At 36.7% G+C, this 18,175-nt stretch overlaps 1 protein-coding gene and 1 long non-coding RNA gene across 2 annotated transcripts in view; one reads left to right on the top strand and one right to left on the bottom strand.

Annotated features, from left to right (window-relative positions):
• LOC117676885 (uncharacterized) overlaps positions 1-7,610 on the top strand; it is a 42,260-nt gene extending 34,650 nt beyond the window's left edge. The window contains exon 3 of the long non-coding RNA XR_015731353.1: positions 7,547-7,610. This is a non-coding gene — a long non-coding RNA (uncharacterized LOC117676885). The remainder of the gene's footprint in view (positions 1-7,546) is intronic.
• PRIM2 (DNA primase subunit 2) overlaps positions 1-18,175 on the bottom strand; it is an 82,338-nt gene that overhangs the window by 60,811 nt on the left and 3,352 nt on the right. The window contains exons 3-6 of the mRNA XM_034436689.3: positions 17,417-17,520; positions 16,665-16,744; positions 12,861-12,981; positions 1,769-1,864 (exon numbers count right to left, since the gene is read on the bottom strand). Coding sequence (XP_034292580.2) covers positions 1,769-1,864; positions 12,861-12,981; positions 16,665-16,744; positions 17,417-17,520 — 401 coding nt within the window. The remainder of the gene's footprint in view (positions 1-1,768; positions 1,865-12,860; positions 12,982-16,664; positions 16,745-17,416; positions 17,521-18,175) is intronic.

Raw genomic sequence — 18,175 nt, 5'->3', positions numbered from 1 at the left:
AAAACAAACCCATCAGAGAGATAGCAAGAACATTAGGCGTGGCCAAAACAACTGTTTGAAACATTCTCAAAAAGAAGGAATGCACCGGTGAGCTCAGCAACACCAAAAGACCCGGGAGACCACGGAAAACAAGTGTGGTGGATGACCGAAGAATTCTTTCCCTGGTGAAGAAAACACCCCTCACAACAGTTGGCCAGATCAAGAACACTCTCCAGGATGTAGGTGTATGTGTGTCAAAGTCAACAATCAAGAGAAGACTTCACCAGAGTGAATACAGAGGGTTCACCACAAGATGTAAACCATTGGTGACCCTCAAAAACAGGAAGGCCAGATTAGTTTGCCAAACAACATCTAACAAAGCCTTCACAGTTCTGGAACAAGATCCTATGGACAGATGAGACCAAGATCAACTTGTACCAGAGTGATGGGAAGAGAAGAGTATGGAGAAGGAAAGGAACTGCTCATGATCCTAAGCATACCACCTCATCAGTGAAGCATGGTGGTGGTAGTGTCATGGCGTGGGCATGTATGGCTGCCAATGGAACTGGTTCTCTTGTATTTATTGATGATGTGACTGTTGACAAAAGCAGCAGGATGAATTCTGAAGTGTTTCGGACAATATTATCTGCTCACATTCAGCCAAATGCTGCAGAACTCATTGGACGGCGCTTCACAGTGCAGATGGACAATGACACAAAGCATACTGCAAAAGCAACCAAAGAGTTTTTGAACAGACAGAAGTGGAATGTTATGCAATGGCCAAGTCAATCACCTGACCTGAATCCCATTGAGCATGCATTTCACTTGCTGAAGACAAAACTGAAGGGAAAATGCCCCAAGAACAAGCAGGAACTGAAGACGGTTGCAGTAGAGGCCTGGCAGAGCATCACCAGGGATGAAACCCAGCGTCTGGTGATGTCTATGCGTTCCAGACTTCAGGCTGTGATTGACTGCAAAGGATTTGCAACCAAGTATTAAGAAGGGAAAGTTTGATTTATGATTATTATTCTGTCCCATTACTTTTGGTCCCTTAACAAGTGGGAGGCACATATGCAAACTACTCTAAGTCCTACACCGTTCACCTGAGTTGGATGTACATACCCTTAAATTAAAGCTGACAGTCTGCAGTTAAAGCACATTGTATTTGTTTCATTCCAACTCCATTGTGGTGGTGTATAGAGCCAAAGATGTTAGAATTGTGTCGATGTCCCAATATTTCTGGATCTGACTGTAAGTTACATTTCAATAGCCTGACATTGTACTTTCACCCTGGAAAATTATCCATCCACTTATTTGCATAGATATTGGTAGTGTACTGTAGTATTAGGATATAAATCGAAACAGGTAGTCCTTGACTTATGACCACTTATGTAGAAGAGAAGGTTGGAGGGCTGAGTTAAATGTGTCATTACTTTGGAATTGTTACATTCCCACAAAGAATTCAAGCAAGTGGGCTGGGTTCTTGGCTAATGACTGGTGGAATTTGGTTAATGACGGCAACAAAGACTGCAGGGATTGCTATCTCTAAGAAATACGATCTAATGATGTTGAGCTTTTCAAAATCCTTGCTTAGCCATGGAAATTCCAGTCCCATTTGCTGTTATAACTCGAGGACTACCTGTAAATCAATCACCCATATTTTACAAAAAAAGAAAGAACTGGTATATGAAATAATAACACTGCTCTTTTGAATAGAAAAACAGTAAAACCAGGAAGAGAATGATGGAGAATTGTAAGTTATCATCACAGCTACCATCTGCTCGCTTACCTTATAGAAGACATTATTTTTCAGTTCGTTGATACCAATTGCAGGAGTTGCATTGATAAGCTTGTCTTCCATGTTCAGCTTTTCAGTTTCTGGAAGCTAAAACAATTGTTGTATTTTTAATATTCATTGACAATTCTTTTAAGGCAACTGTACCTGAATAAGTAACTCCAGATTAACTCTATAGAAGTATGAATTATATGATTAAAAAAGATATTAAGGGTTAAAAAGGAAGACATGCATAAAAATGATAAAAAGTAGCACACAGTTTAATATAATTGAGTGGCAGCAAGCTTCATGTATACACTTTCACTTACTGAGGCTTTTATTTAGTTATACTTATCGCAGCACCATCTTGTGTCATGCTGAACAATGAATGGCAATTATTTAGATCAAATAAACTAACCAAAACAAAATCTGAAGGGACCCCAGAATGATCATTTGGATCAAGCAGAACGATGAAATGTGTCACTCTGTGTCTCTTCCACCTCCTCATGACCTGGATGTCACCCCATCTTCACAGCATTCTCCCTTCCTTCCCTCCATCCCATCAACCACTGCTACCATTGGCTTGTGCAACCATTTCTTACACTGGTCTCAGCAGTAAGGAAGAGGCTTCCAACATGACATTTCCAACAGGCCTTCTACTCAAAACATTTTGGTCATATTCAGAACAAATAACCCAATTTCACTCTGTATATGGACTGAAACATCTAAAACAATATTTCAGTCTAAATATTGACCATCCCAAAACCAGTGTTAAGTACAGACTTTTTCATACGTGGAAATGTTGCAGTCATTATTTCTTTGGATGTAGAGTATTTTAAAGCCATAAAATATTCACCTCGTAACTTCTCCAAATATCAGAATGATGTATACAATAAATGGTATAAAGTTTCAGAATGAAGATCCAAACCATAAAATTCATCCCATCAACTGTACAGTATCATAAGAACACGTGTAGAAGTACATTTTGTAATAGTGTAATCCACACACAAAGGCAGAAGTTTATAAAGGGAGAACACGATGTTGTAATAAACCCTTTTGAACATCTTTAAAACGTCTAATTTCTGAATTGCTTAGTTACTGAAGAGGCAGTTGTCTCATTGTTCCAGCTCATGCAACAAATCTGATGAAAGGTTAAGTGCAATCATTTAGAAAATCCCAAGTGGTATCAGATTAGAAAACAGAATGTCAATTCTAACAACTGGCATCCACATATGCACATATTAACCATGCATTCAGCAATGAAGTTCTCATATTCTCCAGTTTTGTTACAGTGAAGCAATTTTTTGAGTTCCAAAGTGATTAGTATGATTGCTACCTTTCAATCCACTAATACTACAGCGCATAGCTCAAAACATGTAGAAGGTATTGAACTGCATGAGAAAAGAGGAGTTGTTCCTTTCCACAGCAAAACTAAAATGAGCCTGCATTATTACAGCTATTTTATTTTTTGTATTAGTCTGATTTTTCCAGGGTTCTCTATGTTAGCACTGTGAACATAAAAATAAACAAAACGATTTATTTTATTCAGACAGCAATTTGCCAAGCATTTCATTCAAAGGCTATATTATTACAACAGCAGACGACATTTGGCATAATATACAAATAAGCCGAATTCTATAGACTTCTGCACCAATGTTTTCAGCTTCATTCAGAACCAACTGTATCTGGCTGAACATTATAAACAGGTCCGCAGAAATTTTAGCATTTATACTTAAAAGCTTTATATAGTTCAATCCTTCTTGCTTTTTTACTCCTCTAAGCATACTGTGCATTTGTGTTGTTGTTTTTAGTCTTTAAACTTGTATTTAAAACTTCTTTACTAAGGATTGAAGGAAACTCACCTGTTGCTGTCAAACTTGCTGATCCAATAGCTCTTCCTAATAGCTAAAAAGCACTTGACATTTATTAGTCTATTATTAATCTATTGTGGGACCCCAGGAAAAAGACCTTCCTGTTGGTAGCTTCTTCTCTATGGTGAATATCATTTCACCAAAAGTATAACTGGCCACTACCTTGTTGCTTTTCTAAAAGATGTAGTTTGGTCAGCGGACTCCGGGGACCTCAAATGGGAATAGAGCTGATCAAGTGGGTTGGTTTAATTGTGTTGCTGCTACCATGGAGGGAGGGGAAAGATGGCGTGGATTTTTAATGCTGTAAACCAGCTGGAGTAACTTGTTTATAAGTTGGGTGGCCATATACATTTTTAATAAATACATAAATAATACACAAGCAGTTTCCTAAAGTGATCAGAAAAGGAAATGTGCAAAGTTAGTGTCTTTTCAAAGGTGCAACTGCAGGTTGAGCGAGATGGCTATTCTTTCATCTCTGAGAGCTCTCAACCCACAAGAGACCATTGTCTTGCCGACTCCTCACAAGGAACAACTGTCTGGAGCACTTGTGGACAATCTCAAGTCCTCTCCTTGTCCAGGAAGGAATTATTAAGGAGCAGGTCTATTCACCACCTCTTTATTCTGCTGCGTTCAATGGCTCCACTTTGCATGGAGCCATCATCCATCTGCCATTTCTTCCCTGGAAGTCAGCATACCATGTATTTGTGTCATGTGAATCTTCCATTATGAACCCAATTTTATCAAGTAGCCTATTCAAATTATTTTAAAAAATATTTTTAAAAATGTATATTTGTAAAAAACATGTCTTTGCATTTAAGATTGAATGTGTACAGTTAAGTTTTGGTTCACTCTGAACTATTTTTACAATTTACAACTGACTATAAAAGCACTCTTAGGAGGATCTATTTAGATATCTCTTGAAAATCAGCATCTGTTTCTCATCAAACACAGAAAATTAACAAATTGAAACTCTTAATGAGCATGGTGTTTTTTCACCCTAAGTTGCTTCCATTATGTTTATGGAAGTAAGAGGAGGCAGCTGTCCAGTTAGGCTTCAAACACATTTTGCTTTTACCAAAACTGTTGAAACTATACCATATGCCCATAACAAGCCCAGCCAAAGACAATATTCTCAGAGCCCACTTCATTAAACTTCTCTATTGTCAACACAGATATCTCTGAACATTACAGAACTAAGATAATAAAAAGCCTAGGCATGAGGATTACATGCAAAATGTGTAGAGAAGACCTACCGCTGCATGTTGGAATAGCAGATACATAGAATTAGGAACAAAGCAACTTTGCTGGCACTATGCTTTGAGAGGTGGAAAAGGGGATGGTATTTTTCTTTCTTCTCCAGCTTTTCTATGCATTTTTTCTCTTTCCCTTCCACCTAACCAAAGCAACTTGCAATTTTCATCAGCCACAAGGAAACCCTGGCCTGCCACTATCTCTGGTTTTCCCATCCATGGTTCCCTCTTTGCTGCCATACTATCCATTCCTCTTTCCTATTTTTGTCAACTGCAATTTCCCAAACTTAGTACATCTATGCCACCACACCTCCCACTGATGTTTCTTACCCAACTTTGCTTTGATTAATCAAAGTCTCCCATACTGACTTTTCTAGCACCTGCCTGGTCTTCCATGACATTGCCAACAATTTGCTTGCTTTCAGATGCTATATATAGCTGCAATTAGCAATTCCCAGCTGTTTCTCCCTACTCCACCTTTCCTGGGTTGCAGGACACATTTCACATTAAAGGCCTGCCTTGTAGAAACCTACCAGTTTCCCTCATTAATGCATCTCTGGGGCACAGCATGCAAATTTAAGTGTGAAAAGCTAAACAAAGGCCAAGACCTTGGCTTCAAGCATTTGAGGTTACTGCCAAGGTAACTGCTTCTTCTATCTTTTTCCTTTTTGTAGAAATGAGAAAGAAATCTAGGGACAAGCTGGCAGCATGGTGGTATAGGTGCCAAAAGTTGGAACAGAAGATATGCTTGAAAAATAACATCTAACAGAAAGACAAGAACTGTGTTTTAATAAAAGCAAGCCAGCCAGTGACACATTCCCTGGAAGTAATAGATATTCTATCTAAACCGTTTGGTTATTAAACAAGATTTATATAGAAAATAAAGCCACGTGCCTTCTGCTTTCTGTCTTCCTACATCTGGCCTTTCCAACACTATGATTCTGTAACTGGGTAAATTTTAGTGTATTTCTAAAATTTATATCGTGCAAAGATTATAGGCAATGTACCAAAAATGCTCCACAATATAATAACAACAATAACAAAATGGAAAAGAATTCAGAATAAAACCATAACACAAAACCAAGATCACATCTCACAACAATATCAAGCAACATCTTCACATTTGGCATGGATTTTATTTCAGTCTCTTTAACCTCCAGGTCTAGCAAATTTAGAACAATTTAGGTTGTTCTAAAAGAGGAGAACTAACACTCAGAATGCCTACCTCTGTGCACCCTTTGTTGGACCTCCTGAAAGGAAGGGACTTTCAGGAGGCAATCTTTATTTTTATCCAAGTTACACAGGCAGAATTTGCAATTGTCTCCATGATACATAAACCCCAAGCAATACAGAGCTTTGTAAGCAATAACCAGCCACTTCAATTGCATTCAGAAATAAAATGACTAACCCATATATTCCAATAACAATGTTTCTATATGATGATATTGTGATTAGCCAGTCAGCGAAAGTTTCTGGGTGGTCTTCAAAGCAGTCCCACATAGCAAATAGCAGTAAAAGGTACAGTAGAACCGACAGAAAAGAACGCCAACTAATAGTCAGAAGTCACGGTCAATACAGGTAGTCCTTAGGTTACGACACAATTGAGCGCAAAAATTTTCACTGCTAAATGAGACAGTTAAGTGAGCTTTGCCCCATTTTATGGCCTTTCTTGCTACAGTTGTTAAATGAATCATGGCAATTGTTAATAACACAGCTATTATGTGAATCTGGCTTCCCCACTGACTTTGCTTGTCAGAAGGTTGCAAGAGGTGATCACATGATCCTGAGACACTGCAACACTCACAAATACTGGTCAGCGGCCAAGTGGCCAAGTTTTGATCACATGACCATTGGGATGCTGCAACAATTGTAGAAGTGTGAAAAACAGTCATAAGTCATTTTTATGCAGTGCTGTTGTAACTTCAAATGGTCACTAACTGAATGGTTGTTAAATCGAAGATTACCTGTAATTCAAACACCAGGTGATAGTTTGAACATCTTCAGTGTGTCCCATTCAAGAAAAGACCAAAACTGGCACACAGGGAGAACTGAGCAATCTCTCTTGACCATTATTTCCACCTGTTCTTCCAGCAAGAGATGTGAGTCCAGAAGGACTCCCAGACTGAGAACTGATATAAAAGCTTGGTGTAAATCATAGTTGGCACCGTGGATTTTGCAAAGTCATCTGGGATTCAATCAAGCTTGTGAACCTCTTTAAATATGATGGTGCCAGCTGCAGGGTAAGTTGATTATTCCAGTTTATTTAATTTATGAAATTTATTAGCCACCCATCTTACCACAGGGTAACTCTGGGTGGCTTACAATAGTTGGTAGTGATGGGTGAGGAATGGTGATAAATAATTATGGAATGCTACAAGGCTTGGATGAGGTCCAGTAGCCCTATGTTATTTATTTTCTACAGTATATGAAACCATTGGAAGAAGTCATCCATCAGTTTGGGGTGATGGGGTCTATACCTCTCCATTCCTGGCTGAACTGAAATCTTCATAACAATTTTTAGACTCTTTGGGATAATGGAATAAGACAAAAGACAAATCTAATACTGAATCTGATTGATGTGAAGGTATTGTTCATACTGAAATCATCTGGGTTTGAATACTGAAATCATCTGGGTTTGAATATTATATTATTCATTATTTCTGCTCTTCTAGGTAACTGCTCCTGCTTGATCAACATCTGGAATCATAACAGTCGTAGCCCTTTCTAGGAAAGGAGCACTTCAACAATGACACAACCAAATTGCAAGTACTGCATTAGTTGCTTATGTGTTTTTGGGTACAACTCAAAGTTCTAATGTTAACATACATGGCTTGCTCTTTCTCCCCCTTTTCCTGTTTTCTCAAAACAAAATAAACTTCTCCTCTGTTCAGTGTCAAAAGGGATGCCTTTGGTCCTTCCACCAGAAAATGAGCAGATGAAAGCCCAGAGTCAGGTGATTGTCTATCATCATGGAACAGCTTGTCTACATAGATCCAGATGGCTCCTTCAATTTTAGGAAGACAGGGAATATCGTCTTATTTCACAGGCTTAAATAACTGGACATAAACAATTGTTTATTGGGCTGCCTACTTTGGATCTTTAGACTAAGTCATCATTTCAGAAATATTTCTTTACCTGAACAGAGAAACCAAATGACCACTAGTAGGTTAAAAAAAAAGCATTGAGAAAGGAAGTAACGTCTGCTATCATCCCTACTGAATGTACTTGCGGGAAGTTGGCAGGAAGCATCAGAAACCTTCTTTCCCTCCTTCTTTTTTCATCACTCCCTCCTTTCTACCATTCCTTCCTCCCTTTTCCTCTCCTTCCTTCCATCCTTTTCCTCCCCCTTCCTTCCTACTTACCTTCCTACAAAACTCAGACTTAACCTATAAACATTTTATGGCATCTTGAAATGAAGCTCATAATTCACCACCTAACCCAATTTCAATTTCTGCAGGCCTGCAACTTTAAAGCAAAATCCTTTATAGATCTGCTCAAAAACGCTACCAAGTTCAAAGAGGCTATCTACCAGAAGAGTACGGCACATAGAATTACAGACAAAATCAACTGATTTACAGAAGCCACAAAAACATGAATGTAGTATTTTTTTTTAAAGCCTTCATCCCGCAGATCTGTTAGTTGGAGGTATTCAAAATCTAGAACTTCCAATATTGCTTAAACTACTCAGGATTAAGAGTATTTTTCTATTCTCTATTCACTGTGCCAGTTCTGGGACTTGATGTACAGTGATTACCCCTGATGAGCTTAGTTAATGGACAGCTGATACCATTATTTTTCAGTACTGCTCTTGCTTTTAATTGGCATCTGTCTTCCCCTCATCCAAAATCGACAGCAGACTAAACAACATTCATGGAGGAAATATTCCAAAAGGACAGGAGATGGGCAGTGATTACATTTGGTAAGTTTCATTAAATGGAAGACTGCCAAAAAAAACTAGGCACCAAATTGCCTATGTAGGATTGTAGCAGATTAGAGTGCTATAGAGACAACATAAGCAGAATTCAAGTCCTTACTTATAGATATAATTGTTGAGAAGCTTGCCTGAAATGAGATGCATTCATAACGGTGAGGGCCTCAGGCAACTACACGTCCCTGATGAGAAATAAAAAATACAATGATCTATAATTAATCTAATAGCCCTTACTTAGAATCACATTAGACCCAGGGATAATAGTGTTTAACAAGATTCAGAAGTTAATTTCTGAAATACAACACTCTATTTATTTAGCCATTCATCTCACACATACGTGATCTGGGCAGCACACATCCTTAAAAACCGTACATAATAAATAGTCCCAAATTAACAACTAAAATTAAAACCATTAAAAACCAATGAAAATAGTTTAAAAAATTTGTTTGCAGGGAAGTATCATCCATACAATAACTAACAATATAACCCAGCTAACAGCTCCAAACCACCCCCGGATCACCAGGCCCGATGACAAAACCATGTCTTAAGAGCCTTCCAAAGCGCCAGTAAATCAAGGTCAGTTTAATCTCAGGGTGGTTGCTGGTGCAGAAAATGTTCTTCTCCTGGGTCTATCAGATGACATTTCCTGGTTCTGATGGGACCCATAAAGCACCTCTCCTGCCAGCTCTGATGAGACAAGTAGATGTAACCAGGGAAAGAAAGTCCCTCAATTTGGCTTCATGCTATGTAGGGCTTTATAGGTCATTGCCAGCATCCTGAATTAAACCTAGAAGCAAACTGGCAATCGATGTAGTTTATGGAGCAGTGGTGTAATATGCACAGATCATGGAGCACACAACATAACTGTCCACACTATTGCATTTTATATGAACTGAAGCTTCCAGGTACTCTTCAGGGCAGCCCCACGTACAGCATGTTACAGTAATCCATTCTGGAAGTGACCAGGACTTGAGTGACTAAGAGTAGAGTTTCCCAATCCAAGAATGCTTAAATATACTATCAAGAGAGCCTTGATAGTACAGTGGTTTAGTGCACCCTGTTATTAACACAGCTGCCTGCAATTTCTGCTGGTTCGAATCTCTCCAAGGCTCAAGGTTGACTCAGCCTTCCATCCTTTCTAAGGTAGGTGAAATGAGGACCCAGTTTGTGGGGGCAATAAGCTGACTTTGTATAAAATATACAAAAGAATGAAGGCTATTGCTTAATGCATTGTAAGCCGCCCTGAGTCTCCGGAGAAGGGCGGCATATAAATCAAATTTTATATATATATATATATATATATATATATATATATATATATATATATATATATATATATATATATATATATATATAATTTGATTTATATTATAAATCAAATTATATATATATATATATATATATATATATATATATATATATATATATATATATATATTTGAGTGTTTCTGTCTTTGAAAACCTTTCATTAGAAATATATAGGGACAAAGTGTGATTGTTCAGTGATAGCAGATGCATTAACATAACACATTAAGCTATAGTTTGTACTGGTTATTTATTTATTTAAAAAAAAATAAATCAGAAGCAAGCCAGTCAGATACCACAGGAAACAAAAACTGAAAATAATACAGGAAATCAAAACAATTGGACCCTCATGGAAAAGATTTGTTTTTTCAGCAAAGAAACTGTCTTCAGAGTTTTGAACTAACTAACTAATTTTTGGTAGGACAGTTTCCAAAAGAAGATTTTTCTAGGCTAATTTTTGCATTATTGATGGATCAGTAACTATTAGCAGCTGCCTTTTTTTGTTGTTATTACTTTCATATGCTGCTTGGGAATTTCTCACTAGGGGAATATTGATGGATTAGACCTGCTGAGCCTGATTCAGCCTTAAATTGTCTAATTATTTGCAGATAATAATCACCTGAATCCAAAATGAGCAATGCAATGTTGATTGATTTCACATGGTTAGGAAACTATATTGCAAAAGTCCAAAGCAAAGTAGATTATCAAGCACTTCAAGGCTTTAAATTAACTATTGTCAGAAACTCCTTATCAAGCTGGAACTTGCAAAGAAAATTCAAAACTATCAACAAATTGAGAAACTGAAGTACCAGGATTCATGTACACTGCTCTACTATTTGTCAATTAAAATAGATATAAAATTAAGGAAAGAGGCCAGAGCGATTCATTGATGAACAGCAAACTGCAGAAATGCCATTTACATTGCCTAACCAAGCTCTCCCAAAAAGTTTCTTTAAAAAACTGACAGCAACAAAATCAAAGAGCAGCTACCTGGAGAAAAATCAAATTTCACTAACGTCTGCATTTCCCCTGCACCCTGTTTATTCTTCTTCCTTCCTTAGCCACTTTGTCAGTAACGGAAACACAGAGCATTAGCTCCTCCAACTGGCTATTCAGGACATTGTCTTCTACCTTTGATATAACTAAGGTACTCTGAACAGCATTAGAGGCATCTGAATGCGTCCCGAACCCTATGTCTGTATGTACTGAAAAATTTGTATACAAATCTGAAAAACTAAGATGCCAGTACAGTTTAAAGAGCCAACCTGAAGAAAAAAACTAAATACACTTCAGGAAAGATAAGTAGCAATATCACACAATTCACCTTTATTTTTGCTTATATTATACCTTATCCTTTAATTTGCTGCAAACATGAGGGGGAACATTTTAAAAAATTGTTCAATTTAAATTATTTTTTAAAAAAGAACTTGTTTCTTCCCTCTAGTTAAATACAGGGTAATTTACCCCCCCCTCTCTCTCACACACAAACACACACACACACACACACACACACAGACTCTCTGTATGTGTGTGTGTGTAAATTATAATTGTTCAATACAATAAATATAAAACAGAAAAAAGAAGGGAATGAAAACATATAATTATGCCTTCTACTCTTTTTTCTATAAATAATTATCTTATTCTTTTCTTCATCCTCCTTGTCAATTTTAATCCCTAAATCCTGAAATAATCAATTCAATTTTTCTTCTTTCAACAAAAAGTCCAGATAAGGTTTCCAGTCTTTTTTTTTTTTAATTGTCATGTTTTTCTCTGACCAGACTGGTCAGCTTCTCCATTTCTGAAAATTCAGTTTATTTTATAATTCGATCTTCCACTGCAGGAATATCATTGCTTTTCCAACTTTTTGCACACAACAATTGCCACAGTTATACAACATTAATTTCCCATATTTATTTTCTAATTCTTGTTCCATAATACCCAATAAGAATAGTGCTGATGGTAACTCACAATTATTCTCAAAAATAACAGAACGGAAATCACTGAATCTATATGCCATATTATGGCAGTGGTGAAATCCAATTTTTTTTACTACCGGTTCTGTGGGCGTGGCTTGGTGGGCATGGGAGGATACTGCAAAATCCCCATTCCCTCCCCACTCCTGGGGGAAAGATATTGCAAAATCTCGATTCCCACCCTACTCTGGGGCCAGCCAGAGGTAGCATTTGCCAGTTCTCCAAATTACCCCTGTATTATGGCCTATAATCTATAGTACACAGGTCCATCACAATTCAACACTCAGGGAAGATGACAATACATTTATGTCTAGGTCAATCAGAATCTCAGTTTCACGACGTCAGTAAATATGATTACAGATAGTCCTCAATTTACAACTGTTTGTTTAGTGATTATTCAAAGTTACAGCATTGATAAAAGTGACTTATGACCATTTTTGATACATACAACTGTTGCAGCATCCCCATTGTAAGTGATCAAAATTCAGATGCTTGGCAACTGGTTCATACTTACGATATTTTTTTCAGAAGTGGTTTTCCATTGCGTTCCTTTATAGGGCTGAAAGAGAGCAACTGGGAAACAGAAAAGGAATACAGTCTAATAATAATTGCAGCATGTATGATGCAGCAAACTTCCAACTGATAAAATAAAAAAGTAGCAGATCAAAATGAACGGGAGCCCAACACCAGCAATTATTTTTGCACCCTCATATATACTTTTTTAAGAGTTTTGAAACTAAAACCAATTATAGAGTTATTCAAATATACAGTACTTACAGTATCATATCTCAAGTTAGCATACTGAAGAAACTTTTCAACTAACAGTTGAGATAGCTGATTAAATCTATAACGGAAGAGGTCCATTTCTTGTTGGATAAACCATCTCTTAAGTTCCTCCCTATAATCAAACAATGAATGCATAATGAAATGCAGTTGATTTAGACACATACAATAAATCAGTTTCTCTAGAACCTTAATTTCAATGAGATAGAAAAAAAGTTTATTCACTATATTTAACTTTCTATCTTTACAGCTAATTGGAACAAAGTATAGTTTATAAGTCCTATAAGACAATAGTGAGCTGGAGACTGATATTTTATGAATACAGTATATAATTTTAAAATGATTATTTTGTTCAACCATGCAAGAAATTGTACAAAAGCAGAATATACTTAGAAAAGCAGAATTCAAACGTTTATTTATACTGTTTGGGCCTGATGCCCTTGCATTCTTTAAAAGACCATTGGGTATTAAGCCTTCTACTATGAAAATGGCAATCTACTATTACCATTTTTTAAAAAATCCAAAATAAATTTGGATAACACCCAAGAAATTTGAATTACAGAATCGAAATATCCTATATTACCCAAACAATATCTTCTGGCTTTATGGAATATTAGATATGTGTCTTATGATCAAAAATAGAGTAGGAAATATTAATATTTTGTTAAATTATATGCCTCAGATCTCAAATCTTTTCGAATTATGAAAACCTCTGAATATATTCTAGTTGGATAATTGATCCATGTTATCATGTATTCATAGAAGTTCGGCTGTACAGTACCCCAGTCTGTAAAGACCACCCTTTGTATGAACTCTTACTTTCAGACAAGCAAGACTGGACCATATGCTTCTATATAATCTATGTTCAAATTTTTGTTTAAAATAAAGTCACAATATAGAAAAATTGAATAAAATTATGTAATCTCTAATTTGTGTGTGCATATAATATTATCTATATTCTTTATGCTTGTAGAGCAGCATTTATATATTATACTACGGCTTGATTTATATTATCTATATAAATAAACTGGAAAATTGATGTATCACTATATAAATGTATTTCTATCTACACAAAAATAAATATAATTTAGGCATTTAGGTGTTTCATTTTATTAAATCCATTTCTAGTTTAATTTAGAGGTGTTCGTTTTTTTCCTATTTCCTTGCGTTATTTTTCCTCTTTCCATTGTTTTTTCAGATAATTTAATTTTTTCTCCATCTTGATAACTCAAGATTTCTTTTTTAAAGTAGTTTATATAATACCAATATAGATACATCATATTAAACATAATTGTAATATTTTTACATTCAATAAAAATGTGTGAAATAACACATAGAAAAAAACTTTTTAGTATAGCAGCATTTTAAATATATAGTCAGCAATAGTGTTCTATTTTGTTCATAGACAAAAAAAATAAGAACAAATAATTGTGATAGCAAAGTACAACATCAAATAGTTATGAATAAAAACAGTGACAATGAAAGTTTTGCCTCATGGTGGCACTGCTGAACTACTAAAATTTCTAACAGACTACACTATCACATATATTGTAAAATTATGCCTGTTTCGACTTGTTGTGAACCAAATTAAAATTAGGACACCACATGATACAAAAAGGTTATTTGAAGAATTAAACATTTATTATAAGCATCTGACGCTAAAGCCTAAAGGCAACAACATAATCCTTATTAAAATGTTGCCGAAACTCCTGATGGAAAACCCAGGATTCTTCTGATAACTTGTTTGTAGAACTATAACGATTTTCTCAATTTGAGCTATCTAAATTTTAAGCCATAACTTTCCCCAATATAGGCTTAAATGCAGATTCTACCTACTGCTTCCCAGAGAAAGAGAGAGAAAAAAAGTCGTAAAATAGTGCTTATTTGCCTGTGAAAATTGTTTTAAGATGTTCATTGAAGTGTGCATGCATATACAGGTAGTTCTCAACATACAACTATTTGTTTAGTGATCATTCAAAGTTACAACAGCACTGAATAGTGACTTATAACCTTTTTTCACACTTACAACCGCTGCAGCATCCCCATGGTCACATGATCAAAATTTGGACTCTTGACAACTGGCTCATATTTATGATGGTTGCAATGTCCCTGGGTCACACAACTGTGTTACTAACAACTGCAGTGATTCATTTAACAACTGTGGCAAGAAAAGTCATAAAATGGGACAAAGCTCACTTAACAACTGTCTTACTTAACAATGCAAAATTTGGGCTCAATTGTAGTCATAAATCGAGGACTATGTGTATTTAAAAGAGCATGTGGGATTATCTCTTGGGAAATTAAATATTACTTATAGGGTTTGGTCAATCTTTTGACAAAGAAAAACAACTTTCCCTTCACAACAATAAATGATTTAAAATTTTTTCTGAAATTATGCATTGTAACAGCATCAACCTAAGAGGTATTATATTTAAGGAAGACAACATCTATAGCCAAAGTGCTGGCTGTTACTTATAAAGCTGTATATAACATAAAGCAGGGATGTCAAACTCAAGGCCTGCAGGCCGGATCCAGTCCGCAGGGTCCTTAGATCCTTAGGGCCGGCCCGCAGTGGCTCTGCCAGCAAAAATGGGGCTCAGGGGGGGGGGGCTGGCTGCAGGAGGCTGTCGCAGCCAAAAATGGGACACATTCACTGGCAGAGGGCTATCAAAACAAACTAAAAACAAAACAAAAGGAGAAATGTTTTCCCCTTTGCATTTGAATATACAAGAAGGGACAGGAAAGGAGAAAGGGAAAGAGGAAAGAGGAAAGAGAAAGAAAAAGGGAAGATGGGGAGAGAGCAAGGAAGGAAAAATAGGAAAGAGGGGAAGGAAGTAGAAAGGAGAATGAAGAGGGAAGGAAAAAGAAAAGGAAGGAAAGAGGGAGGGAGGGAGGAAGGAAGATTATAATGAGTGAGGGAGGACTTCTCAGGGAAGTGCTGCCTTAGCACTTGGCCACCACAGGTGCCCCCTGACACGAGTGACGTCAGCCTGGGCATGCCCACCATGGCCACACCCATGCCTGGACACAGCACCACCCCCAGAGCTCTGAGGTTCAACACAACCCTGATGCGGCCCTCAATGAAATTGAGTTTGATACCCCTGGCATAGGGCTTTATTATTTGAGACTCTATCACCTGTAACTCCTGCTGGAAAGGTATTAAAATCTGGCTTTGTTGGTTGGCTTGGTTCCAAAGGGACGCTCATCACTGAAGGTGGCTAACAGGGTAAGACGACCTCATCCCTATCCTGTCCATCTCGCATCTCTTAGTTTCCAGTTTAGTAGTTTTTAATAATTTAATCTCAGTAGTTTTAATATTTTAATTATTTTTTAGTTGTTTTACAACTTGTAAGGCACCTGGTGTCACCTTCTAGGGAAGATGGGTACATAAAAATGTAATAAATAAATAATAAATAAAAATTTTGGGTGATCTTAAAGACCTGGCTTTTCACCCAGAGTTTGAGGTAGGTAGGTGAAGTTCCTTCTGAATACTGTATATCTTTATTTCTGCCCAATTTTGGCGCATTTCTTTGTCTTACTGATATGTTTTTTTCCTGTGTTTTTAATTTGTGAATCACCCAGAATTGCTGGGATTCAGGCCATGCAACACAGTGTTTTAATAATATTATCTGCAAATAAAACACTTACTTTCTTCTTCCTGCCATATCCACTTTCAGAGATTTTTCTAGCCATTTTGGAAACCACAAAATATATACAATATCAAATATATCTGAAAATCATAATACACTATAGGTTTTAACAACTGGATCTTATAATAACTAGACAAATAATACCTACGATTGGCAGTAGGCAAGGCGCAGTATAAAATGAGAAATATGGTCTTTCCTTCTTGCATCATAATCATCTTCAATCAAAGCCTAGTTAGAAAAGAAAAGAAAACCTGCATCACATCCAGCATAGCATACTATATATTAGTGAATGGTAACATCACCATGTAAACAGAAGGTGATCTCAGATAATTATAGTTTTTCTCTTCCCTCCCATATTTCCAATCTCCTGCAACTTCCTCCCTTCATAGCATTCTTTAGAGAATCAAGGTACAAGACAGTTCAAGTTGTATTTTATTAATTGCAACTGGGGGAAAAACTTTTATAAGACATTTTTGTCTAATTTGGGCCAATTACACCAACCACCGTATTGTAGACACATCACAGAGAGATTGTCCTGTTTGTCTAGCATCTGAACTCTCTGGAAAAATATTTTGGGTAGTTTAGGAGTCTACAGGTACCAGGCAAGGATGGATGAAGGGAAAAGGAAGGCATAATCCTAATTTACCTTTTCTTTTCTACAATTTTGTATTCTACTGACCTTAACATTTTGCTATATGGAATGATAAAAAGCCAGTCAATAATAGGGCTAACTGCAGGGTTTATTACAATAATCCTTTGGAAGTACAGGAGGAAATGCCAAATTCAAAGGTGAAAATCACATTACATCCAAGACCCATTTAAATTGGATCTCTCGTCAAATGGTATTTTATTTTATTCTGGATGCCACACATCAAGGGCATATTATTCACTTCTACTTACATAATATGGAAATTTAAGGTGTCGAAGTTCCGACTGTAGCTTTTCTTGGTAAGGGACACTACCTTTCACATAACTCACACCCAAGTTTTCAACTGCTTTGAGTACTGCAAAAACCAAACAAGAGTTTTGAAATATGACAATGGAGAAGTAATTAAAAACATACAGTATCTGAAAATATTACGTTCATGCAATCAATATATTCTAGCACTAAGAACCAGATTATAGTAATCACATGTATTGTGAATGCTATCGTATCAAACAGAATTCAAAATGTATTAGTTCTGTAACTATGAAAAAGATGAAGAAATATGCAAGCCCACCAAAATATTTATTTATTATTTATTATTTATATTTATATACCGCCCTCCTCCCGAAGGACTCAGGGTGGTGAACAGCCATGATCAAATACATAAATATAAAAATTAAAAACAATTTAAAACCAGATTAAATACTTTGGCCCACAATTAAAAACATCCCATTAAAATTCAATTTAAAATTTAAAACCGTTAAAATTAGGTTAGCCTGGCTTGCAGGAATAACAAAGTCTTCAGGACACAGCGGAAGGTGCGCAAGTCCGGGATCCTCCGTATCTCCGGGGGCAGCTCGTTCTAGAGGGCAGGAGCCCCCACCGAGAAGGCTCTCCCCCAGGGGGTCGCCCGTCAACATTGTCTGACTGACGGCTCCCTGAGGAGCCCTGCCCTGTGGGAGTGTACTGGCCTGTGGGAGGCTGTCGGTAGCAGAAGGCGGTCCCATAAGTAC

This window comes from Pantherophis guttatus, chromosome 1, assembly GCF_059756535.1.
Source record: "Pantherophis guttatus breed Tessera chromosome 1, ASM5975653v1, whole genome shotgun sequence".
In the NCBI taxonomy this organism is placed as follows: domain Eukaryota; kingdom Metazoa; phylum Chordata; class Lepidosauria; order Squamata; family Colubridae; genus Pantherophis; species Pantherophis guttatus.
This window is presented reverse-complemented; position numbering and strand designations above follow the sequence as displayed.